General features: G+C 37.8%; 1 protein-coding gene and 2 non-coding genes across 3 annotated transcripts; all 3 read right to left on the bottom strand.

Annotated features, from left to right (window-relative positions):
• Positions 1–382: 382 nt before the first annotated feature.
• On the bottom strand, positions 383–9136 carry RPS3 (ribosomal protein S3). The gene is made up of 7 exons (XM_074216887.1): positions 9046–9136; positions 5880–6010; positions 4694–4787; positions 4091–4185; positions 3280–3467; positions 2674–2870; positions 383–458 (listed from the first exon to the last, which is right to left on the bottom strand). Exons 1-6 carry the CDS (start codon positions 9073–9075, stop codon positions 2677–2679), a joined length of 732 nt encoding a protein of 243 aa, XP_074072988.1. The 5' UTR covers positions 9076–9136; the 3' UTR covers positions 383–458; positions 2674–2676.
• On the bottom strand, positions 2975–3122 carry LOC141510657 (small nucleolar RNA SNORD15). The gene has a single exon (XR_012475088.1). It is a non-coding gene; the product is annotated as a small nucleolar RNA SNORD15 (small nucleolar RNA).
• LOC141510658 (small nucleolar RNA SNORD15) lies at positions 6088–6234 on the bottom strand. Its single transcript, XR_012475089.1, has one exon. It is a non-coding gene; the product is annotated as a small nucleolar RNA SNORD15 (small nucleolar RNA).
• Positions 9137–27129: the final 17993 nt, after the last annotated feature.

Raw genomic sequence — 27129 nt, 5'->3', positions numbered from 1 at the left:
ATCTTCATAGCTATTCATCTCACTCAAGGAACTTCTTTCTTATAAGCTTACAAACTTTAACATATTATTTTTTCTAACCATGTGAAATAAATGCGAGGAAATTAGTCTTGGTTAAATGACTTTGTTCAAATCACAGAAACCAGACAAGTTTATTTTTTAACCATCCCAAAGACTTCCTTTTGGTCTTTCACAGCACTTTAAAAATTCTTCTGTACTTAAGAAATTTCATTTGTTCATTAAGTAAATACTTACAGGGCATCCTAAATGAGATGAAACAAAATGTCTCAAAGATGGAAAATCTGAGGCAAGTTTTTATGGATGAATTTGTTCATCTATTAATGGTAATCTGCCCACATTTTAAGAAAATGCAATGACCAGAGTGTTTGTTTTTTTTAAAAGATTTTATTAAAGATCTTTTACAGAAGAGCTTCGGGCACACCATTCCAGGTGTCAGAGTCCTTGAAACCAAAATAAGACAAAAAAGTTAGATCAAAGCAGCAACTCTAAAGTCTAGAAACTGGTGTTCTCTTTGGATATGAGAGGTGAGGGAGAAGGAAAAGTCAATTAGCAGTTTCTGATCTCCACATCTCTCACATCCATCCCACTGTTATCACCATAAGATTCTCATTATCATCCCAATGGACTAGTGTTCCCAACAGCAGACTTAAGTTATGCATAAATCTAGTCATATCACCAGTCTTCTCACACTTCAGGTTTTCTACTGACTACCAAATCAAGTTCTAACTCTTGCTTAGCATTCAAGGTTTTCCATCATCCTACCTTCAATCACGCACCTATAATAACTCAAATTTATTCCTCTGTGCCCATAACCAGACCTATGCTATTCCTGCCTGAGCACCTTTAAAAGCAGAATCAAGCCGTATCTATGAAGCATTTCAAGATTTCCCCCTCAATAAAAATCTACCATCTTGTATCACATATGGTATTATATTCCCCCCTACTTAGTTTTTGTCTTAATGCCCCCCCCATCCCACTAGGTAGTTATATGATGAATAAGGTCAGTGATTACAGATTCCCTCACTCCTTCCCCATCTGATTTAGATTTATTATACCAAAATATTGAAATCATTTTAATCCCCTTTATCAACATCCCAGTGGCCAATTCTTAAAGCCAGTTAACATCTAGTTAATTATAACAATAACTTTTAACTACTTAGCTCTTTACTCCACACTAGCCTTGACTGGAGGCAAGAAGGGACTATCTTTTTTATAGATAAGGAAACTGAGACAGAGGGGAAAAGATTTGCTCAAACGTATAAAGAATTAACACAGCCTGAACTAGAACATCCTAAAGTAGTACTCTCTGAAACAGTTATTAAAAAAAATTTGGGCTTGGACCATTTCTACCAAGGTATTGTTGAACACACAAGTTCTTCTGGGAACAAAATGGCTTGAAAGCCAGAGGGGATGGGGTGGCTAGGTGGTGCAGTGGAGTGGCCCTGGAGTCAGGAGTACCTGGGTTCAAATCCAGTCTCAGACACTTATTAATTACCTAGCTGTGTGGCCTTGGGCAAGCCACTTAACCCCATTTGCCTTACCAAAAAAAAACCTAAAAAAAAAAAGCCAGAGGGGACCCTTGATAAAGTAGTCCCAATTCCCTAAAAAGGGTGATTCACCCAAAGCCATACAGGGAATAAGTAGAAACCAAATATCTGGTCCAGGTATTTCCATACACTGACTCTGCCTTCCTCACATATCTAAAGAGCTAGAAAGGGGAAGGAGTACACATGTCCTGTTTAGCTCCAAAGAGCTAGGATAATTGAAAATAAAAGGAAAGCAGAATATTTTCAATTTAACATTTATTAAATAGTTGTTACATGCAAGACAAGTAAAAGGTGACAGCAAAGTTTTCAATATAGTGTGGTTAAGAGACAGGCATACAAATATATACTGAAGCAGACAAAATGTGATAAGAGGACATTGACATTGGAAGACATTAAAGGTGCTAAAAGATTTCCATTGGTGGGGATAGGAAGTCTACCACAACAGCTAGACTAAAATCAATAAGCAAAAAAGGAAAACCAGGTAACAATTCATTCTATCCCACAAGAGATGAAATGTGGGCTCCATTTAAGAACTTCTGAACAATCAGAATGCCCCAAAATGGTAGTAACTCATTCTCCTGGGAGTTAGAGGATATCACTAGACAGGCAGAAGAGAAAAATAGGAAAGGCAGTGGGGAATGTGATATTGAGCAAATCACTTCTCTGAGCCCATTTCCTGCTCTATAAATGGAATCACCTCATGTCTCTACTGGCCTTACATTCCATGTTCTATGGTCTTTTCCAGCCTCTGACACTTTTACCAACCAATAAAGCTAAAAGCTCTATTTCTTAGAATCTCACATCTGTCATTAGTCCTATATTCAGGGCTGAGACACTTCAATTTCTCAGAGACTCAAATGGACCAAGCCCCTATCCTATTTCCTTCACAGGGCTAAGGTGCAAAACAGGCAATGGATAAAAATCCATTTTGAAAAGTTGTGATACTTTTGAGGTCTGTCCATCAAAATGACCTCTGGCTTCCCTAGCAACTCAAACATTCCAGGCAGAACAAACCTTTCAGGACTGATGGGCATTAAAACAGGCGCACACACACTCTTACTACCTTTTTTTCCCCCGTTTCTACCCAAATGTATTTCTACAGACTGACCTGTTAGGCAGTGGGCACTGGCTGGGGCATGGCTGGTTGCTCTGCCTTCCCACTCTTCTGCTCTGAGATGGGGGTGGTAGGAAGAATCTCATCCTTGGGCTCTACGATGCTCACATGATCAGGCAGGGGCTTCTTAGGGCCAATCTTGCCACTTGGGTCCCAGGGCAACATGATTTTGACTTTAATTCCCAACACACCTGAATGGCACCAAGGTTAAATATAAAGCAGCTTCATTTAGGTAGTTTGAAACAAAGATCTGATAGTATCTAGTAACTTTCCAGTACAGAAAAGTTCTCTACTCCCTTCTCAGACAAATGCCTCTAGATCAACCAAAAACAAGACACATTAGAGCAAAGGCCCCCCATGAACAGTGACAAAGAACATGCCAGTGTCAGGGGATTCAGAGCAGGATGTGTCCTTTCTGACTCGTCATCTTGTCATCACAGAAGGGGATTACAGCAGCAATGGAGTACTCCAAGAGTCCTGGGGGAAGGGTTGCTGATCCAGGATCCCGACCCATCCACTTCCCTTCCTGAATTCAATTCCTCAAGGCATAAGCTACCTGTGGCAACACCAAGTTGCAGCAAAGTTTTTGCAGAGGCTCACCCTGTCTGAGTAGAACGTGGCGCACAGCTGTGTCGACATAGTAGTTGACGGGGTCTCCACTGTGGATCATCAAGCCATCCACAAACTTCATGGACTTGGCCCTCTGGCCTCTGAGTTTACCAGACACCACCACTTCACAGCCCTTTGCTCCACTCTCCATAATGAAGCGGAGGACACCATAGCAGGCCCTTCAGGGTCAGAGGTAAAAAAAAATAGACTGTCAACTAACAAGACACTAAATATTTGGTGAAAGTAGAGAACTGCAAGGGAGATGCCACAACCTCATACATGTGATTCACCAACAAAAACATTCACTTTAGTAGATCCAAGACCCAATCAGCATTAGAAAGGTTCAGCCCAACTATGGCTTCCCTGTTGAGATTAAACACTTAACATATGCAAGCTAATCCCCAAGAAATAACTCCTAAACTATAACTGCTAGTGTTCTGTTCCCCCCACCCCACTACCACATCTTATAGGTGAAGAAATTGAGGTCCAGAAAAGTAAAGTTTCTTAAGGTTTGAAAGCTAGTGAACAGATCTGACTTGCCACTGCATCGTACCAGAAAGTATATGGGTGGGGTCCTAAAGACCATAATCCCTAACATCCCATCTCTAAGGACCAACTTGAGTTGGCATGAATTTTTCTGGACATGGAAATCTACAAATTCTAAGGCAGTTCAGTTAATATATAATGGAAATAAAGGCTGCTGATGAAATCAAGTCCTCAAAGAAATAATGACAGCTGGATGGATTACAAGGCAGATTCTGCCTATTTTACAAATTAAATTCTAGAGGATTGAGAAACTTACCTGCGCACAGCAAGACCTCCCAGGAGTTTGTAACGCAGGGACTCAGCCTGAGCAATAGCACAGAGACCTCTGGTGGCCACCTTCTCAGCATACAACTTTAAAAGATCAAAACAATGAACCCAAATGCAAACCTTGTTGAGACTAAGCACATGACAAGATTCTTCTGCTCTTATTTGTGGTGTCTATATTATATACACCACATGTTTTAAGTCAAATTAAAAATTTAATGAGATGGTCAAACTTTAAACAAAAATCTACTGAAGGCTTCCAAAGAATAACAAAAGGACAAGTTCCACATTGCTTCTCCCTCTAAAAATAAGGAACTAAAAAGTCCCTGCTACACAGGGACCAGTTTATAGCTTTAAAAAACCTCACTGCACTAAGTTGCCAACAGGCCAAGACCTTCAAGATAACTAGTTTGGCTAAGAGAAGCCTAAAAGAACCAATCTGCCTCCTCCTTTCAGATATTTGAAGAGTTAGGTATCCCACAAATCTCATCTCCTGAAGAGCAGCTGCATTTCCCTCATTTGTTTCTTGTACAAAAGTTTTCCAGCAAAGATTGTATTAACAAGGATTAAAACTTCAGCCAAAGGTCACACTCACCTCAACACTGCCTTCAGGGAATCCAAACCTCTTCTGAACTACAGCTGTCAGTTCACGTATGCGGCGACCCTTCTCCCCAAGGACATTCTGAGTCCTGCAAGTGGAGGCAAAGGGGATCACTGGAAGGAGCATTCACGGGAAGTCAGTTTGGCAGCTGTTAAATGCCTAAGAAAAGCTTACATTCTATCTCACCCAGGAGCACATGTGTGAAAAGTCAAAGGAAATTCAACAGGCAACAACTTAACCATTATTAGCCCTACTCAAAACTGACTGGTCACCTCTTCAAAGATCATTTCTGATTACTAGCAGTGATCAGACTAGTTGGTCTTTTCAGGAATGTCTAAGAAATTCATACCCACAATAGGACTTCAAGTCCCTTTTACCTTACAAATGTCTCAAGTCTTTTAAGCTTCAATAGCTTAAACTTAAATGAAGACTTTTGGAGAGAACATGGGCCTAAGTGCAGCTTTGCCTCACAACATAGAATGTCCCAATTCCTCTAATTTTTAAAGCTAAACTAAGACTTAGGATACACGGTTAATTTTTGACCCAGAGCACCTTCACCTGAAGTTCTCATGATTTCCTACTTTGCAGGGAAATTTACTCTACAAAATCTTCATTCAGGATTTATTGGATATAGATAGCTGAGATGAGAATTCTAATTCTTTTTTTTTTTTGCAAGACAATGGGGTTAAGTGGCTTGCCCAAAGGTCACACAGCTAGGTAATTACTGTCTGGAAGCTGGACTTGAACTCAGGTACTGTGCCACCAAGCAGCCCCAGAACTTTTAATTCTTAATCACTATACCTTTCTGTCACCTACCAAATCATATAGCCAGTGAGTGTCCCGAGACATAAACAGAGCTCATTGCTTACAAAAATCTTAGTTGAAGGGGTGGGTAGGTGGAGCAGTGGATAGAACACCAGCCCTGGAGTTAGGAGTACTTTGAAGTCAATCCACCCCACACTAAATATTAAAAATAGCTTGTGCAGGTCTACAGCAAACTGCAAAGATTAAATGATGGTTCAGGACTGAGATATAACTTAAAATAGGAAGAAGTCAATTTAAAAAGAAACTATAATGATAATCTTATAATTACATCTTGTTTCTTATGACTAAATTTTAGCGGGCATCCTATTCACTACACAGCTGCTCAGAGACTTACAGAATTAAGTGGTACATTTACCTGGTGGCCAAGATGATGATTTCTGTCCTGGTTGGGGTAACCCGAACCTCCACCCCGGAATAGCCATCCTCAGCCAGCTCCCTGGTGAGAAACTCATTCAGTTCAGCTTTGAAGATGCCATCAGCAACAAACTGAAGAGAAAAGAAAAGAGTTTATATTCTTACTACAAAGCCCTGCTAGTTTTCTGCTCTGCTTTAAGTCTATTAACCCTTCTCAGACAAATGCCTCTAGATCTTCTTGAGGAAGTTCCTTAGGGCCAGGAGTCTAAATTCTGGTCTGCAGAACGCAGCAGAGTAGACCACCTGAACAGAAGAGTCCACTTCCTATCAGACTCGTCATCGTATCTTCATTGAAGGGGGTATTTTTTAAATAACTTTTGCATTTATGGCAATTTAAACATTTAGAAATTGCTTGACAAATATCTTATTTGATCCCATCAACCATCCTTTCAGGTAGATGCTATTATCTATCTGGTTGATTGAATACCCAAAGAATACAGTCTGTGACCACCAGATCTAGGTCTACCTGATTTATCAAGTCAAAGGTTAGAATAATGGGTTAGTAAAAAGTACTCTGTAAAAGTACAGAAGAGTTGGGTCTAGGACCCAGATTATCTGATTCCCAATTCAAAGTTCAGATCAGTTGAGTAGTTACTGAGCAAAGGCTGTGCAAACTCTCATGATCAAACTGCTGTTAAGGAAGAGTCAAAAGTATCTAAAGCCTACTCTTCAATGACTTGATGGAACATACTACCTCTCCTATATAATGCTAGTTACAAAGAATTGGTTGTAATAACCAATTTGTCCTTCATTCTCTAAGAAAACCAGGACATCAGGGAGATGATGCCATGACAATTTTATGAACTAGATTTGAGTGAGGGGGTGAAGTGCTAAGTCACCAGTCTCACTTTCTTCTCCTGAGCCATCTGGGTCCAGTGACCACATATGAATCAGGATGACTGGAGATGGTCCTGTATGGAAGAAATCAAGGTTAAGTGATTTGCCCAAGGTCAGAGCTAGTAAATTGTCAAGCATTTGAGCCTGGATTTGACTCAAGTCCCTCCTATCTCCAGAACCAAAGTTCTATACATTGTGCTACCTAGCTGCTCCTAAAATTCTTTTGTTTATGATAAATTTTACAAATAAGGATGTTTACAGTATTCTTTTTGCAAGTTTTTATATCTGTAGCCCACCTACAGTTGCAATTCAATTATGATTTGTCAAGTTATATTACCAAAACAATTTTAACTTTTTCCAATAAGTTTTGTCATTAAATTTGTTATGTTATCTACTTTTAAAGCACTTCTCTCCCTTCTACAAGTTATAGTCATTAAACTGAAACCTCTTTCAGGTAGCTTTGACACCAATTAGCTACAGCAATAGTTAGGATCCCTTCAATGTGGCATTGGGAGAGAATTCTGGGTGAGGTTATCAGTCATGTTCAACTATGATCCCATTTGGGGTTTTCTTGGCAAAGATATGGAGTTGTTTGCCATTTTTTTCTCCCCAGTCACTTTACAAATGAGGCAAGCAGGGTTAAGTGATTTGCCCAGGGTCAGAGAGCTAATGTCTATGTATAGATCTATAATGTCTTCCTGACTTCAAGCATGGCACCCTATCTACACCTGGCTCCCATTGAATGTCTTAGTCGTTAAGCAAAAGTACTAAGCTATGTGTTAAGTGGCATCATTACTGTGAATACTTGGTAATCTTCATAATCCCAGGAAATAAGTGTCAAACTACAACCCCTACCCAAAGAACCTGAGTAATAGTTAATCTCCTCAATCTCCACCAGCCTACCTTCTTTTGATCCACTTAAGTATCAATAGAACTGAAAATTCTAAAATCAACCCAAAACATCTGGATTGGAGTCTCGAACCCTGTCAGCAAATAGTTATGAGTCAGAATAGTTTAATTTTACATTTCCTGCAGCTGCTTCGTCATTTGAAAAAAAGGGACAGCTCTAATACCACCTACCTGAGCTCACTTTACAAACAGTAAAGGATGCCACAGCTGCAAATGGACACCACTATAAATGAAAACCAACATTATTTAATTTTATACACTAAAATCCTAGTCTTAAGCAGCATTATGGGATTCAGAAAGTCTCAGACCCTTGCTAAGTATGGGCAAGTCATTTAGCAGGCCTGCCTCAATTCCTCATATGTAAAATGAAATAATAGCACCTACTCCTAAGATTCTTAGGTAGATACAAGTGAAAGACCTGTACAGTACTTTGCCAACTCCAAGGCACTATACAGCAACTAGCTTTTACAATTATGCAATTAAAACACATGGTATCAGGATGTTTCCTATCACAATTCTTTTTTCTTTTAAAGAGCTAAGCAACAAGAAAGCCTGTTTAATATGTATTTGTCATATCCAACCTGCAAAATGAATGAGAGCGCCACTCCTTCAATGATTAATTTGGTCCTCTTATAAAGGGAGGGGGGGGGCTGAAGGAAGCAGCAGCGGGGTAAATATTCTCTTTGCTAGAAAAATGATTTTGTCAGTGGTGGGAGGATAAGGCTTATCTCAATGATAATGACTATTACAGTATTAATAAATGCCCGTTGGCTTGCCTTCAGGTACATATAACCATGAACTCCTATTACAATTTGAATGTAGGGTGGCACTTAAAATTAAAAAAGGGCAGGAAATCAAACCAGGTTAGCAATCAGCAGAGGGCCAAAGCAGGAGCCGGATAAACAAATGAACTCATTCTCCCCGGGAAAAGAACACTTACGCCGGCGGCCCTTCCTTCCAGGCCCCCCTCTTGGGAAGACCCAGTCGGCGGTTCCTAAGGCGGGGGCCCGGGATGGAAGGCAGCGGCCTGAGATGGCATCCAGGCCCCCCGGCCCAGCCAGGCCGCCAGGAGGACCCCAGGCCTCTCCCCTCGGTGGCCCCCTCCGCGGCTGCTCACCGGCGCGCCATCTCCGACCCTGGCCCTCGCCCCCGTGGGCTCGGCCGGCAACGCGCCCAGAGCCCGAAGAGCAACATGGAGGCAGCCGGGGCGGGAGTTTCAATCCGTCACCATCCTCCTCCGCTGGGGCCCCTCGCGATACCCAAGCGTGCCCAGAACCCGGGGCCCGGCGGCCATTCCTTCTTGGGCACCCCATGAGGCCCCGCAATCCCTCCCCGGGTCCCAGGAGCCTCAAGGTTCTCACCTTCCTCTTCTTGGAGATCTGCACCGCCATCTTGCAGCGACAGGAAAGGAAGAGGAAGGGAACGGAAGTGACTATAAAGCCGAGGGGAGGAGAGTCCCTCACGGCGCAAGCGCAAAGGGCAGCGGGGAAATGAAACCGTCGTCAATTTCCCAGCGCGAGGGCTTGTGGGAAATGTAGTATTTTTTGGAAGAGAGAAAAGAGTCTTGGAAAAAGGAGGAAGAGCCAATCCATAAATCAATCTGATATGCATTTATTAAAAGCCTATTATGTGCCCTCAAGAAACTTATTTTCTTAACGGGGGAATTACAACATATAAAAATTGTCTCCATTTAGAATGTAAATTCTCAAAATCTCTCTTTTTTTGGGGCAGCGCAGTGGATTGCCTAGCAAAAACCTAAAAAAAACTCTTAAAAAAATTTATTTATTTAAGGCAAAGGGAGTAAGTGACTTGTCCAAGGTCACACAGTTAGGCAATTATTAATTGTCTGAGTTCAAAGAATAGAGATTCTTTTTTGTTGGTTTAATATTTCTTACATTTTAAAATTTTATTTAAGGCAATGGGTTAAGTGACTTGCCCAAGGTCATACAGCTAGGCCATTATTAAGTGTCTGAGGTCGAATTTGAACTCAGATCCTCCTGACTCCAGGGCTGGTGCTCTATCCACTGCACCACCTAACTTCCCCTAAAATGTAAATTCTAAATAAAAAAAATGTACATTATAAAAGATAAACAGAAAATAAATTATAGATAATCCCTAGTGAGAAAGCACTTGGATTTACAAAAGTGTGTTATAGATGTTTAAAAAACATCTCTCTGAAAAGCACAACATATTTCAAAGTTTAATCTTCATTATTAACATTTTTTTAGGTTGTTTTTTTTTTGCAAGGCAAATGGGGTTAAGTGGCTTGCCCAAGGCCACACAGCTAGGTAATTATTAAGTGTCTGAGACCAGATTTGAACCCAGGTACTCCTGACTCCAAGGCTGGTGCTTTATCCACTACACCACCTAGTTGCCCCTCATTATTAACATTTTATACATTTTCTTGGAGAAGTAGGTGGCACAGTGGATAGAACTTGGAGATTGGTGTCAGGAAGACCTGCATTCAAATTCAGTCTCACATACTCACTATGTAACACAATATCTGTCTGCCTTAGTTTCTTTCCTCAACTCTAAAATAGGAATAATAATAGCACCTTCCTCTCAGGATTGTTTTGAGGATCAAATGAGTTTATCTTTTGCTTTTTTAGACTGGCACTTTTTTTTGTGATAGCAAAGAATTTAAAACAAAGTAGATGCCTTTCAACTGGGAAATGAATAAACAAATTGTGGCACATGAATGTAATGGTGTAAGAAATGATGAATTTGACGAAATACAGAGAAGCTTGGAAAGAGTTCTATGAATTGATTTAAAGAGAAGTAAGCCAAGCTAAGAAAACAATATCCACATTCTCTATATTATTGTATATAGAACAACTATATATAAAAAGGTCCAAATGAATAATACAATTATAATTTTATAAAGAATAAACATATTTTTAGAATTTTTCAATGTATGGATGCTAAATTTTTCCTTTTCTTTAATCCTTTAAAAAATTTAAATTACTTCCAAAGGTGGTTTTCAACATTCATTTATTTGCAGATTCGACATTTTTCTACTACCTTCTCTTCCCTCCACCCTCCTATGTCAGTGAACAATCTGGTAAAAATTGTACGTGTAGAATTCTGTTTAACTTATTTCCATATGAGTCATATTGTGAAAGAGGAATTAGAACTAAGGGAGAAAAACATGAGAAAGAAAGAAAAACATAAAAGGAATTTTTAAAAATTGATGACCATTCCCCCCAATATCCAATTCTTTGCCACTACAAAAAGAGCTGCTAGCAGTGGTATTGCTGAATCTAAGGGTATGCACAATTTTATTGCTTTTTTGGGTAGAGTTTCAAATTGCTCTCTAGAATGGTTGAATCAGTTTACAACTCCACTAACAATATATTAGTGTCCCAATTTTCTCACATCCTCTCAAATATTGATCATTTTTCTTTGTCATTTTAGCTAATCTGATAAATGTAAGATAGTACCTCAAAGCTATTTTAATTTTCATTCCTCTTATCAATAATGATTTGGAGAATTTTTTCATAAGACTATATATATATATATATATATCTTTAATTTCTTCATCTGAAAATTGCCTATTCATATCTTTTGTCCATTTATCAGTTAAGGGATCTATATTTTAGAAATGAGCCCTTTATCAGAAACATTAGTTGTGAAAATTGTTTCCCAGCTTTCTGCATTTTTCTAATCTTGGCTGCATTGGTTTTGTTTTTGCAAAAACATTTTAATTTAAGTAAGTCAAATTCATCCATTTAGCAATTTATATTTTCAATAAACTTCTCCCTTCTCCATAGATCTGACAAATTGGCTGTTTCTTGTTCTCTTAATTGGCCTATGTATAAATCCTGTATTCTTTCAGTCTTATTTTGCTAAAGGGTGTGAAATGTGGGTCTATGCCTAATTTTCACCATACTATTTTTCAGTTTACCCAGCAGTTTTTGTCAAATAGTGAGTTCTTATCTCAGAACTAGTTTTTGATTTTATCAAACCTTAGATTATAATAGTCATTTACTGCTGTTTCTTTTGTACTTAATCTATTCCACTGATCCTCTTTTCTATTTCTTAGCCAGCACCAGACAATTTTGATGATAGCAACTTTATGACATAGTTTTAGATCTGCTACAACTAGGCCACCTTCCTTTGCATTTTTTTTTTCATTAATTCCCTGGATATTCTTGACCTATTGTTGCTCCAGATTTTTTCTAGCTCTGTAAAATAGTTTTTTTGCTGATTTAATTGTCATGGCACTGAATAAGCAATTTAATTTAGGTGGAATTGTCATTGTGAAAGCTTTGTTTTCTAATTCCTTCAATTTCTTTTTCTTTTCTTATTACTAAAGCTGTCATTTCTAATATAATATTGAATAATAGTGGTGATAATGAGCATTCTTGTTTCACCTCTGATCTTATTGGAAATGTTGCTGATTTATCCCCATTACAAATATTTCTTATATGGGATAGCATTCTGGGAAGGAAAGGGAAAGGATGCTTAGGAAAAATTATGGTGATATTAAAATCAATAATAACATTTTTAAAAAGTGAGTACTACAAAATTAATATGACCCTAAAGAAGAAATATGAGAAGATACCACCCCAGCACTCCTTTGAAAAAGTAAGAGATACACAGGTGTTGAACATTGTATTTTCAGTCCATATATATATATATACACACACACACACACACACACACATATATGTGTGTATTTGCTGGTGTTTTCCTCGGCAATATTGGAAGAAATTCAGACAATATAAAAACAAAATATAGAAATTATATAATTATATAAAATTATATAAATTATATAAAATTATATAAAAATATAAAAAATTAGAGAAATGCAAATTAAAACAACTCCTCACACTTATGGCTAAGATAACAAAAAAGGAAAATGATCAGTGTTAGGATATGGGAAAATTGGGACACTAATGCACTGCTGGTAGAATTGTGAACTGACCCAACCAGTCTGGAGAGCAATTTAGGACTCTACCCAAAGGGCAATAAAACTATATATACTCTTTGATCCAGCAATACCAAGTAAGATGGTGCAGTGAGTAGAGTGCTAGCCCTGAAGTCAGGTGGACCTAAGTTCAAATTTGGCCTAGGACACTTAATAGCTGTGTGACCTTGGGCAAATCACTTAACTCTGCCTCAAATCTAGGGTTATCTCTAGTCATTCTGATTCATAACTGGTCACTGGATTCAGATGATTCTGGAGGAAGTGAGGTTGATGACTTAGCAAAGCCCCCCTCACTCAAATCCAGTTCATGCGCTTGTCATGGCGTCACTTCCCTGATGTCATGGTCTTCTTCAAAAATGAAGTACAAACATTATTTCTATTATTAGGATTATCTCTCAAAGAGATCATAAAAAAGGCAAAAGACCCACATGTACAAAAGTATTTATAGAAAATCTTTTTGTAATGGGAAAGAATTGGAAATTGAGCAGATGCCCATCAATTAGGGAATGATTGAACAAGTTATGGTATATAAATGTTATGGAGTACTATTGTTCTGTAAGAAATCATGAGCAGTTGGAATTTAGAAAAGCCTGGAGAGATTTGTATGAACTGATGTTGAGTGAAGTGAACAGAACACATTATGGCAACATTGTAAGATGGATCAACCATGATAGACTGAATTCCTCTCAGTAGTTCAGTGATCAAGGACAATCCTAAGAGAACTGTTATAGAAAATGCCATCCACAACATGGGGGTGGGGTGGGGGGAGGGAAGCAAGATTGGGGGAAAAACTGTAAAATTCAAAATAAATAAAATCTTTCAAAAAAATGCCATCCACATCCAGAGAAAAATCTATGGAGTCTGAATGCAAAGCAAAGCATACTATGTTCACTTATTAAAACTTTTGCTTTTTCTTTCTTTCTCATGGCTTTTCCCCCTTTCCCTCTAATTTCTGTTTCCATAATAGGACTAATATGGAAATATATTAAACAGAATTGTACATATACAACTTTTACCAGATGGTTCCCTGCTATGAGGAGGAGGGAGGGAAGAGAAAGTGGTAGAAAAACAGCAAACTTGAAAATGAATGAAGGTGGAAAACTACCTTTGCATGTAATTGGAAAAAAATAAAATAAAATAATAAAGAAAAAATTACAAAAAAAAATCACTGACCAATTTCCCTTTTGGGTAGTTCAATAGTTTTTTATTCCTGTTCAGATTGTGGTGGATTATCTCCTCCCTTCACTAGAGCCTAGGCATTGTGCCTCCTACTCATGTCAGTACCTTCCACAGGGCTGGGTTATGAAAATTACTTTGTTTTGCATCATTATGGTGCTTCATTGGGAGAGAAACAACTCACACAATCAGTTTCCAGGGACTAAACTGTATTCAGAGATTGGCCTTGATTAGTGTGAATAAAGAATCATATGAAGTGGTCATATTACACAAAGTTATAATTATAAGTAAAATATGATCATTGGTTCAAATCCAATGTAAATATGCCATGAAAAATTTTTTTGAAGTTTAAAAAATCTGTTTATTAATGTAAGAGTAAGAAAAATATATTTTGAATTCAATTTTATTATAAATTAAGAGTTATACTAGCAGAATTTTAAATGAAAGATTACTGAATATCATACCTAAGGATAAGCCTATACTGATGATATGACAAAATGTCATTATTGTCATTTAAAGTATTTTAGCAGTGTAGACTGAGCTGTTCAAATATCTACCCAGAAGCTTACTAGATGTATGACCCTGGGCAAGTCATTCAAGTCTGTTGGTCTCAGTTTCCTCATCTGTAATACAAACTGGAGAAGGAAATGGCAAATTAGTCCAGTATCTTTGCCCAAGGAATCCCAAATGGGATCATGAAGAGTCACACATGACTGAACAAAAACCAAGACAGCTTTATCCACATCTTAGCAAATCTAAGAGCTCACAAGCTCACACAATGAAACTTCTAAATTCATAAGTTTGATTATTATCCTTGCAAGATTTTTTGGCAATTGGACCAAAATAATTTGAAAACTAGTCATCATAAACAGCTTTAGTCACCTTAAAAAAAATCTGACCACAAAAGAACTGGAATCTATCAATGGTTGTAACCTCTCAGAGCACTAGTGTTTCGAGACTAATAAACAAGGAATAGTTTTAATTTAAAATTCCCTTCTGCTTATATCTAATAAAGTGTTAGGTGATCCCTAGATACTTAAATCCAAATTGAGTTTTTTTTCCTTCTTAGAAAAATAATTTCTAGAAGGTATCCTTTTACAGAATAAGCCTATTTCAGCAACACTAAAATTTTGTCAATCAGTGTATCCAAGGTATGCTGATAAATGTAAAGAACCAGTTGGGAGTAGCTAGGTGGTTCAGTGGATGGCACTTAGGTCCTGGAGTCAGGAGGACCTGAGTTCAAATTTGACCCCAGACACTTAATAATTATCTAGCTGTGTGACTTTGGGCAAGTCACTTAACCCCAATTGCCTTACAAAAACAAGAACCAGTTGGGGGGAGGGAGGGGGAAGAATGTACACATGAAACATGTTAATTTTAATGTCCATTACTAACATTAATTCAAAATTTTCTTAAGTCTAGAAATCAACAAAACAATAGAGCAAGCCCTGATTGCGCAAGGTGTAAATGCTTTCACCGAAAATTTAATAACTAGAAGATATAAAATGTCTCCAGCACACACCACTGAGCAGATCCAGTCTTTCTTCAAAATAGGAATATTTCATTGCTGCATCTTCAGCTGCATTGGCTGCCTGTCCAGGCATTTTCATTCATCACACTTGCAAACCATCCCTGCCACCCTTTTCAATCACAAACCTGGAATGCCTCCTCCCCATCACATTCTATCCATCCTGTGAAATTCAACTCAATTGATGCTTCTTTCAGGAAATCTTGCCTGTTTCCTTTTAGTTTATAGTGATTTTTACCCCTTCAGTTCATGTGTACCTCTCTATAGCAGAGGATTTACTGGGAATGAGCCACCACTGGTGGGGAGGATATGGCACAAGTGACTCTCCATTTGGTACATGCTGGACTGAAAAACAGAAGAGTGACTTGAAATTATATAAAATTGAAAATGAAGAATAATATTACCCCAGGTCCAAAGTCCACGGGTATGAGATTTTCTCCTTTTTTAGTAGAGAACAATGCCCTGCACCTTTGTCAGAGAGAGGTGGATTCTTCAGTCCTGTAGTTTTCTTCAAGTTGTTGAACCTTTTTGGACTTTGGACACTTCTAGCTTTTTGCTTCAATTAAGAAGACAGATGATGCCAATTCCATTTCAGGATGCTGAAGTTAAAAAAAAACTGGAAAGAAGCTGACATGAAAGGAGCTGGCAGTCTCCATCATATCCCCATCCCCAACTTGTTACACTTACTTCCTCTTGGGTGAAATATGGGACTCTCTGTCTCTGTCTGTGTCTGTCTGTCTGTCTGTCTCTCTCTCTCTCTCTCTCTCTCTCATTCTCTCTCAATGAAAGTACTCTAGTCACTACACAGGATTTGTCCTACCAAGTTTATTTTCAAATACAGCATGATCTGTAGACAGAGCTGCTCCTTTGTTTGTAGGACCCAGGATTTTGTCTTCAGGGTCAATCTCTAACTGGACTGGGTCTTTCCAAGCTTGGAAAGTAAAAATAGGTTCAGTTATTGCTCACTCTGGCAGCTTCTGAACCCCTGGTGATCCTCAATGCAGGGAAGCAATCTCTCTTTGATCCTGCCTAAGTGATTCTCTATGGCACTTACCACAGCAGCTGTTCTTGAAGGCAGGCTGTTTAGAATTAATTGAGGGCTAGTAGGCAATATGCTCTGTTTCAGAGGCTTTAAAAAAAAGGAGAAAATAATCAGTGCCTTTAAGAGGCTTATATTCTAATGGGGGGGGGGGGGGTTGGGTTGGAGAGACAACCTGGAAACAACTGCACACATAGGATAGACAAAGAGAATTAAAAGGAGTTTATTAAAATTACAACAAGGTAGCAACACTTAGATGTTGACTGTAGATCAGTGTTTCAAGATAAAGTCAGCTTGTATTGATAACTTTGGTAATGAGATAAAGGCAATAGCTCCTTGCCATGATATCTCAACTCCTCCTGGAGATAGTAGGTAAAAGACAATTTCCAGGTACAAATAGGGATATAATGTATAATGTGATATAGGTGAAGACTGACTGATGCCTGTTTGGATTCCCAAAGACATAGAGGGAGCTCAGTTTAGGGTATATTAAAAAATTATGTCAGCTGAGGGGGAAGGGGAAGTGGAGGGGGGAGGTGTGAAGAGGAGCTTTGTTCTTATCACATTCAGGGCCTTCCAAATACTCCCAGTCTAGTATTTCTGGAAAATATGACATCTCAAAAAGACAAATTCAGAGGAGCTCTTAACTGTACCTATCAGGAATGGTCAGATCTTTGACCATCAGATGGTCAGATGAGGGTTGTTTTTTATGGGGGGGGCTTTTTTGCAAGGCAATGGGGTTAAGTGACTTGCCCAAGGTCACACAATTAGGTAATCATTAAGTATTTGAACTCAGGTCCTCCTGGCTCCAGGGGTGGTTCTCTAGTCAACTCTACACCTTGCTGCCTCTTGTTTTTTATTTTTTATTTTTAAAGGGTAGGAAAGACTTGGGAGCATGTGTAGACAGGAGAAGCAATTAGTAAATAGGAAGAGATTGAAAATTGGTGAACAGTGAAGATAATAAAAGAGAGAATCTGCTATAGAGGTTGGGGGGATGGGGGTCAAAAGTCAGTGCAAGTGAATTGAGAGGGGCCACCTCTTTATTTGAGAAAGGGATGAAGGAGGAAATAGAGGAAGATGTATGTATGAAATAACACTAGGAAGAATGAAGAAGAAGGAATGCTCTGAATTTTTTCAATTTCTTTTTTTTTTAGTGAAGTATGACTTGAGTTCCTTATTAAAGAGGGTAAGGATGCCCTCAGAAAACCTATTTGCAAATAAAAAACAAACCACAGGCATTTCAGCAACTCTTTTTTTAGGAAGTCATATACTTACCTTAAATTAAAAGCGCTTTGTGAAAGTCAGTGATCACCCCACTTCTCCAACAGCATATCACATTGTTAAAAGAAGGGAAATAGGCAATAAGCACTTATACATCATGCCCTACTCTTAAGAGCTTTACAAATATTATTTCATTTGGTGCTCACAACAATTCACATTTTATATTTGATGAACCTGAGGCAGCCAAGAGGTTAAATTACTTGCCTACAGTCATACAGCTAGAATGTATTTTCCTAACTCTAGGTCTGGTGCTCTATCCACTATCCACCTATTACCTGTGCTGTTAGAGTTTCACAGCAAATTGAGGCAGTTCATACAAGGCCATTCCATCAATCACCTTTTTATATAAATCAAGGAAGAAGGCATCTATATTCCACTTCATTTTGGGAACATTCCACAGTCTCATTGGGAGCATATCACACATAGTTTCTATATCACTGGGGTCCCTTACCAAGTGTTGATCTTAAAGATAGGGTTTCTAGGCATTTTCACTCAATTAAACAAACATTTATCAAATACTTACTGTATTGTTAGTCCTTCATTCTCAAAAAGGACTATGACATCAGGGAGGTGATTTCATAACATGCAAGTGAATTGGATTTAAGTGAGGGATGGCTGTGCAAAGTCACCAGTCTCACTTTCTCCTCTGGAGCCATCTGGATCCAGTGACAAGATATAGATTAGTACTAATAATCTATCATATTACCCTGAACGAGGACTCTGGGGCTATGAAGAAGAATAAGACACAACCTCAGACCTCAAGAAACTCAAGAGACAAGCAATAAGAAAATCTGTTGAGACTAAGGAAGGTATTCAAAATGCTGACTGCTGTGCAAATACCATCTATTTTAAATTCTGGCTGCTTATGCCAATAAGTTCTAAGCTGCTCTAATTTAAAAGCAAAAATCCCCAGGCAGCTCTTTGTCAAATTTCTTCATATAAGACAGAGACCAATAAAAGTTACTTCTGAATAATCTAGTAAATACCCAGTCACAGTCCACTTGTAGGAAAGGTCAGTGGGGTGCAATGGTTTTTTAACCCATTTTGAATGTGACCAAGTTCTAGCTGCCTGACCATCTTTGTTGTAGCCACAAACAAAAAGGATTCCCTCTGTGATGTTTAAATAGTTCTGGGTAACTTAATCATTTTATTAATAAAGTCAACATTTATTAATAAAAATATGGTCATTTGGCTGTCTCTTAGATCAAAGAACTCTGAAGGTGGTAGGCTCATAGTTTATATGCTCTTAGAAGAATGAATATTTCATTGAGAAGTTGGGCTATATTACATTGAAGGTCTTGGGGCATGAGACATGGATCAACCAAATTTTGGTCAAAGAAATTTATCAATTTCTATGCCATTTGTCTGACAAAAAAGAAAAATCAACAATTTCTCTGGCCTATTTGAGTAAACACAATGAGTAGGAAACCTTCCATTAGCCCAAACTTTTATCGCTGGATTAGAGTTGTGCCTGGGTAAATCTTTGGTTCTGATTCAATAATTAGTTATTAATACAAGAGAGAAATAGTCACTTCTCTCACCTCTATGTACCAAACATTAAGTTTCCAATGAGCACAGTGGGGGAAACCTACTGTGAGATTTCAATTCACTAAAGTTGTGATCTAGACCAACAGCTTGCCTACCGAAGTATTCAATTCTTTGTAGCACGTAAAACTCTTCACAGTATATCTGCTTCCTATTTTGGGGGTTTTCTTACACATTATTCATACCCTGAATATGAATATTCATTCTCTGCGGTTCAAACTTATTTCCTGTTCTTCACATATCCCATATCCATGCCTTTGTCCTAGCTGTACCCTCTGCCTGGAATGATCTCACCTTCCTCACTTCTACCTCTTGGAATCTCTGGTTTCCTTCACCTCTTTCCAACTCCCAATCTCAGTAGCTAATGTCTTCTTCCCTAAATATATCTTGAACCTAATATTTATCTTTGTATAGATCTTACTGGTATTATGCACATATTGTCTTCTCTATTAGAATAAAAATTCTCTATTAGAATAAAAATATATAATATAATTCATTCTAATATACTTTAGTAATTTATAACATAATATAATGTAAAAATATAAATTTGCCTTTGAGAAACCATGCTTAGTAGAGTGGCATTTGAAAAGCAAAATGTAAATGCTTATTGATTGATTTGGATTGCAGTCTTTGAAGGGTATAGACAAGGTATGGACAAGATACTTACTAGTCTCCACCCTATTTTCCTCTTCCCTCCCACCCCCTACCTCCAGGAAGACCTTCTGGGGTGGTGGATCTTGAACTGGAGCCTTTAGGGGTGATCCAGATACAGAGGAGACTCAGTGGGCAGGAATAAGGTTTAGCACCCCTGGTGCCAGGGCTCTTGGATTACATTCTAGTCTGAACTACCAAGACAGCAAAGAACAGGGGTATAGTGGAATGTTCCTGGTGTCCAATTCAGTGATGCTCTGCCCCAATCCTCTCCCTCCTACTCCACAACCACTACTCCCAGAACTGCTACAATAGGTACATAGTGGAACTCAGTGGGGAAGAGTGCCAAATTTGGAGTCAGAGATCCTGGCTTCAAATTCTGACTTTGCCACTTACTACCTCTGTTGCTTTGGAAAAATTCCTTCTTTGGGCCTCAGTTTCCTCATCTGTAAAATGGTAACATTTGTTGTTATTATAGTATAGGGTATAGTTATAAAGGAAACCAATTATATTGAAATAAAATGATGAAAATGTTTAAAAATAAGTTCTCACACCCCTGCTCTAGGCAGAGAAAACAGAAATAAAAATGAGAGATGGGCAATTCTGCCTTGTTTTCTCTCCCTAATGCCTCATGTGGCTGCTCAGAGGACAGAAAGGGGTCATGCAGATGAGGCACATTAATACTAGGTGCCCTCAGCCCCAGCTGAGCAGTAGGCCCATTCCTTCTCTGATCTGGCTGACCACAGACTAGTTCTTGGTTGCTTTTAGCAGCCCTCACGGCAATTCCTTACTGACCTCAGCTCCTTATAAATATTAGCAGCTTCTGTTTTTACAGGACTAGCCTCTTTCATACTTACACACACTTCCTGACTTCCTTCCATCTTCTATGATCTTTTAAATTTTCAAGTTGGCAGATTGTTTAAAGAAAAATTCTTCACCCTGATAAATGGGGCAAAACACAGAACAAAGAAGATTAAAAAGTCAACGTGTGTTGAGACACTTAGAATAAATTCCTTTAATAATTAGTCCTGAGTTTTGCCTCCCTTAATCAGGGTGAAAGACCAAATGCAGAATTTCCTTTTCAACAGATCGCTGGACATCATGACTAGACAAAAGCCTTTCCCTCCTTCTCAATCGAATTTATTATCTTGATATTTTCCTGAATTACATTATTCAGAATTTTTTCTCTATACATTGCCAAGTAAAACAAATTTTGGTTTTGACCATGTCCAAAAAGTATGTTGTTGTTGTTGTTGATTCTTTGTTCTCAAAGAGAACCATTGACATCATGGGGTGATGACATATGCATGAATTGTATTTAGATGAGGCAGAACTGAATAGTCAGTCTCACTCTCTCTTCCAGAATCATCAAAGTTCAGAGGCAGGATAAAAGTCAAGACTACTAGTGATAGCAGACTTGGTTAAGTTTTTTCCCCAAGTCCTCAGTTTCTTTTTTGCAGAAAAAAAAGTCTCAGTCTTTACTCTGAATCAACATGTTACCTTTCTGTCAGAAGGTAGGAATGATGTTTCACTTTTCCTTGACGGACTTGGTCTATGACATTTAGGCATGAGTCCTACCTAACTTCTCTTAGTTCTTTTTTCTTTTCAATTTATTTTCAGTTCTAAATTCTTTCTTTCCCTTGAACCCCTCTCTCAACATTAAAAATGTAAGCAGCTAGGTAGTACAGTAGATAGAGCACTAGTCCTGGAGTCAGGAGGTTCAAATCTGGCCTCAGACACTTAACACTTGCTTAGCTGTGTGACCTTAGGCAAGTCACTTAACCCTATTGCCTTGCAACCCCCCCCAACAAAACAAAAAACAAAACAAACAGAAAGTAAGCAATATAACCAACTTACATGTGAAGTCATACAAAAAAAATTTCCTTATTGGCCATGTTGCAACCAAAAAAAAAATAGAGGAGGAGGAGGGCAAGAAAAATAAGATATGTGGGGGAAGTGCTTTAATCTGCACTCAAAGTTCATCAGTTCTCTCTTGGAGTGAACAGAATTTTTCATCATAAATCCTCTGGAATTGTCTTTAATTATTGTTATTGATTAGAGTACTCAAGTCTTTCAGAGTTGATCATCATTACAATATTGATATTAACATTAACTGTGTACAGTGTTCTTGTTTTGTTCATTCTATTTTGCATAAGCTCATAAAAGTCTTTCTAGATTTTTATGAAACCATCGTAGCTTTTACAACACAATAATATTCCATCACAATCACATATCACAACTTGTTCAGTCATTCTCCAATGGATGGGCATCTCCTCAATTTCTAATTCTTTGCCATCACAAAAAGAGCTATTATAAATATTTTGTACCTATAGGTCCTTTTCCTTTTTTCTTGGATCTCTTTGGAAGCTGTAGTAATAGTATTGCTGGGTCAAAGGGTATGAATGGTTTTATAACCCTTGGAGAATATTTCCAAAATGTTTTCCAGAAAGATTAGAATAGTCCATAACTTTATGGGAAGTACATTGCTATTATTGTTCAGTTGTTTCAGTAGTGTCTGACTTTTTTGATCCCATGTGGGGTTTTCTTGGCAAAGAAATTGGAATGGTTTGCCATTTACTTCTCCAACTCATTTTACAGATGAGGAAAATGAGGCAAAAGTGACTTGCCCAGGGTCATATAGCTAGTAAGTGTCTGAGGTGCATTTGAACTCAGGTCTTCTTGACTCTAGATTTGGTATTCTATCTGCTGTATTGCCTAAATACCCCAAATTGTATTAGTTTACCTATTTTTTCATATCCCCTCCAACATTTCTCATTTTCATTTCTGTCATGTTAGCCAATCTGATTGGTGTGAGATGAGACCTCAGAGATGTTTTAATTTGTATTTCTTTAATATTAATAATTTACAATATTTTTCCATATAACTATTGCTAGCTTTGATTTCTACTCCTAAAAATTGCTTGCTCATATCCAACCATTTATCCATTGGTGGGGAATGACTCATATTCTTATAAATTTGACGCAGTTCTCTATAAATTTAAGAAACGAGACCTTTGTCAGGGAAATTTGTTATAGAATCTTTTCCTAGTTTCCTGTTTTCCTCCTTATTTTAGCTGCCACAATGTTGTTTGTGCAAAATCTTTTTAATGTATTGTAATCAATATTCTTTCTTAAATATAAACTCTACTTTACCCAAACATAGGCTACATAACAAGACTATACCATCTTAGTGAATATAGTTCTACTTGGAATCAGGAAGACCTGAGTTTGAATCCTGTCTCAGATCTATATACTAGCTGTGTGATCCTGGGCAAGTCACTAAACCACTATTTCAATTTCAAAGTCTATGAAATGAGGCTGTTGTGAGATCAAATGAGACCACTGTAAAACCCTTTGCAAATCTAAAGCTACTCTATTAAAGTTAGCTATTTTTTCTCCTTTATTATGAATTCAAAGATGGAATGGTCACATTCCTTTCAAAGTTCTCATTATTTTCCATATATTGTCAACCATTTATTCCTTCCCCTTTTGAAGAAACCGTCTTTGACCCCTATCATGGACTGAGTGAAACTTTCTCCAAGGTCATAACATTCAGTGACATCCTTTAAATTTTCTTTACTGGGGTGGCTAGGTGGTACAGTGGATAGAGCACTGGCTCTGGAGTCAGGAGCACCTGAGTTCAAATCCAGCCTCAGACACTTAATAATTACCTAGCTGTGTGGCCTTGGGCAAGCCACTTAACCCCATTGCCTTGCAAAAACCTTAAATTTTTTTTTCTTTACTATTAAAAATCTACAGCATTTGACATCACTGACTATTAAAAAGCAATATGCTTAAAAGGAAAGACCACTGATTTTGAAATCAGTGTTGAATTTTTATCATGACAGATATTTATGTTAGGACTGAGCATCTGAAACTCAGTTTCTTCTGTAAAGTCATCTAAGACAACCTTAAATGCCACAGAAAATGTGGATTAATATTGAATACCCCCCTTTCATCTGCTTAAAAAATTTTTTTAAAGATTTTATTTATTTTGAGTTTTATAATTTTTCCCCTAATCTTACTTTCCTCCCCATCCCCCACAGAAGGCAATTTGCCAGTCTTTACATTGTTTCCATGGAATACATTGATCCAAATTGAATGTGATGAGAGAGAAATCATATCCTTAAGGAAGAAACATAAAGTATAAAAGGTAGCAAGATCAGACAATAAGATATCAGTTTTTTTCCCTCTAAATTAAAGGTAATAGTCCTTGGTCTTTGTTCAAACTCCATAGTTCTTTCTCTGGATACAGATGGTATTCTCCATTGCAGACAACCCAAAATTGTCTCTGATTGTTGCACTGATGAAATGAATTGAGTCCATCAAGGTTGATTATCACCCCCATGTTGCTGTTAGGGTGTACAATGTTTTTTCTGGTTCTGCTCATCTCACTTAAAATCAGGTCATGCAAATCCCTCCAGGCTTCCCTGAATTCCCATCCCTCCTGGTTTCTAATAGAACAATAGTGTTCCATGACATACATATACTACAGTTTGCTAAACCATTCCCCAATTGAAGGACATTTACTTAATTTCCAATTCTTTGCCACCACAAATAGGGCTGCTATGAATATTTGTGTACAAGTGATGTTTTTACCCTTTTTCATCATCTTTTCAGGGCACAGACTCAGTAGTGGTATTGTTGGATCAAAAGGTATGCACATTTTTGTTGCCCTTTGAGCATAGTTCCAAATTTCTCTCCAGAAAGGTTGGATGAGTTCACAGCTCCACCAACAATGTAATAGTGTACCAGATTTCAGGCATCCCATCCAACATTGATCATTGTCCTTTCTGGTCATATTGGCCAGTCTGAGAGTTGTGAGGTGGTACTTCAGAGAAGCTTAATTTGCATTTCTCTAATAAGTAATGGTTTAGAACAATTTTTTCAAATTACTATGGATTGCTTTCATCTTCTCATCTGTAAATTCCCTTTGCATATCTTCTGACCATTTGTCAATTGGGGAATGGCTTTAAAAAAATTTTTTTAACTACAGTGTTGAAAAATTATGAAGGATAAGTTTGGCCCCAAAGAAGAGCTAAGAAGATACTTTCCCCATATCCTTTGTCAGGAGAAGGGCTCACAGATTTAGAACAGCAAACACTTAATATTTTTTCAATGTAGTGATTCATATTGCTGAATTTTTTTCTTTCTTTTTTTAATTAAAATTATTATGACAGATTGCTCTCTGAGAGAGAAAGGGAAAGAATATGAGAGAAATCTAGGTTATGTAAAGCAAGATGTCAATATAATTTTCTTTAAAATACATACTCAAGGGGTGGCTAGGTGGCGTAGTGGATAAAGCACCGGCCTTGGAGTCAGGAGTACTTGGGTTCAAATCTGGTCTCAGACACTTAATAATTACCTAGCTGTGTGGCCTTGGGCAAGCCACTTAACCCCGTTTGCCTTACAAAAACCTTAAAAAAAGAAAAAAAGAAAAAAAAAGAAAATACATACTCAAGGGGTAAATAAAATACACAGAAGAGAAAAGAGAACAGAATGAAATTCAGAAGGGAACACAGAGAAGCAGAACAACTACAATCTGTAGTTCTCCCTCATCTTTGGACTATTACTATCTCTACCTTTAAGCACTTCTCTCTTCCTTTAAGTAATTTTTCAACACTGTTTTAAAAATCTTTTGTTAATGCTCTTTTCTATTCCTATGCATTCCTCCCCACCAAAACATAACAAGTTATTCCTTATGATAAATGAATACTAAGTGAATGTAGTTAAACAAAAATTAACCCATTCACTTTGCCTGAAAATGTCTCTTTTTGTACCTCTAGTCCATTTCCTCTCTATAGAGATAGAAAGTATGCTTAGTCTTCAGGATTCTGAAGTTATCATTGGTCATTGAAATGATCAGAGCACTAATTTCATTTACATTATTATAGTCATTGTATAAACTGTTCTCTTGGCTCTTCTCACTTCACTTAGTAATAGTTCCTATAAGTCTTTTAAATGTAATCCTCAACTTATTTGCAAAAGACTCTCTTCACTGGTGGAGATTAATTACTCAATGCTCCATACCTGTATAAAGGTATTAAAACTGGCAAAAGCTTGAGCCATGAGAGATTTTTCAGACTTCTTTCTTCAAGAGAGAAGACATATACACACACAAATTTCTTCAGGTCTCTTCAAGAGGTCTCTTCTCTTGGGGAGAAGCCAACATGCAGAGGAGCTGGCAACTTGATCATATCTAGCAAACTACACTAGATGCATCAGGGAAGTTTCCTTTTGGTGGATTTGGAACACTATCTTCACTTTCAAGTGTCTCCTGGATCATTGTCTTATTTTGACAGAGGGGCTTAGTAACTCAATAAAATCATATGCTAAACTTATAATCCACAATATGGACAGGTCATAGTGAAGAGCTCTGACCAAAAAAAAAAGGTAATACACTGGAATAGGAAATGGCAAGCTACTCCAGTATCTTTGTCAAGAAAACCCTATGGTGGGGAAAAAAATAGTCGGGGGGGGGGGGTTACAAAGAGTTGGACACAACTGAACAATAACAATATCTTAGTTGAAATACCTTACTCTCAGTGGAAGAGTTCATTCTGTATATTGTTTGATGTAGTCTTATCTGTATGCTTTCTTTAACTTCTGTTTGTTGTGATTTCTGTCATAGACTTGGATAAATGGGTTTATTAGTTATTTCCAATTTGTGTTCTTTATGGAAGTGATTTTGCTAGGAAGGCAATCAAACTTTGGATATATAGTTTGGGGTACTCTTGCACTAAGAGATAGTGATCAAGAGTTCAGCTTGAACCTAGAAATTATCTCTCTTAGACTAAATTGAATGGGGCAGATTGAGTTCTAGTCCAGTACTGTTTCTCTGGGGAGAATAGTATGGATAGCCTCTAGTCATTTTCCTACATCTCCTGGCAGGATCAAAATCTTCCTTGGAGGTAGGGAACATTGAGCAATCAATCTCCACCAATAAGAAGAGTCCTACACAATTTGTCTTTGAGGATTCGGTTACAGCAGAATAAAATATGAAAAATTTGTAGGAGAAATATAGTCATATGATCTATTAGATGACAGAAGTCACATAGATAGAGAGTAACAGTGGTGGTATTTGAACTTCTGAATTCTGAGGCAAGAAATCACTAAAGGATTGATATTACCCTGATGTCCAGTGGTTGGCAGCAATACATAGCAGACTGTATGGTAAGTAAGAAGGCAATAATAATCAGTAATTATATCAATTAGTTAATATTACACAAGTTAAGAAGTGGAGTAATGGTGTGTCTAGACTTGGAATCAGGAACATTCATCTTCATGAGTTCAAAT

The sequence above is a fragment of the Macrotis lagotis genome, chromosome 1 (genome assembly GCF_037893015.1).
Source record: "Macrotis lagotis isolate mMagLag1 chromosome 1, bilby.v1.9.chrom.fasta, whole genome shotgun sequence".
Taxonomy (NCBI): domain Eukaryota; kingdom Metazoa; phylum Chordata; class Mammalia; order Peramelemorphia; family Peramelidae; genus Macrotis; species Macrotis lagotis.
Note: the sequence above shows the minus strand (reverse complement) of the source record. Positions and strands in the feature narration are given on the sequence as shown.

Coding starts and splice junctions, on each gene's coding strand:
- RPS3 (XM_074216887.1), bottom strand. CDS start 9,075: ATGGCGGTGCAGATCTCCAAGAAGAGGAAG. Junction 4,788..5,879: donor ATCATCATCTTGGCCACCAG/GTAAATGTACCA, acceptor CTCCACTTGCAG/GACTCAGAATGTCCTTGGGG. Junction 2,871..3,279: donor CCACGTTCTACTCAGACAGG/GTGAGCCTCTGC, acceptor GGTGCCATTCAG/GTGTGTTGGGAATTAAAGTC.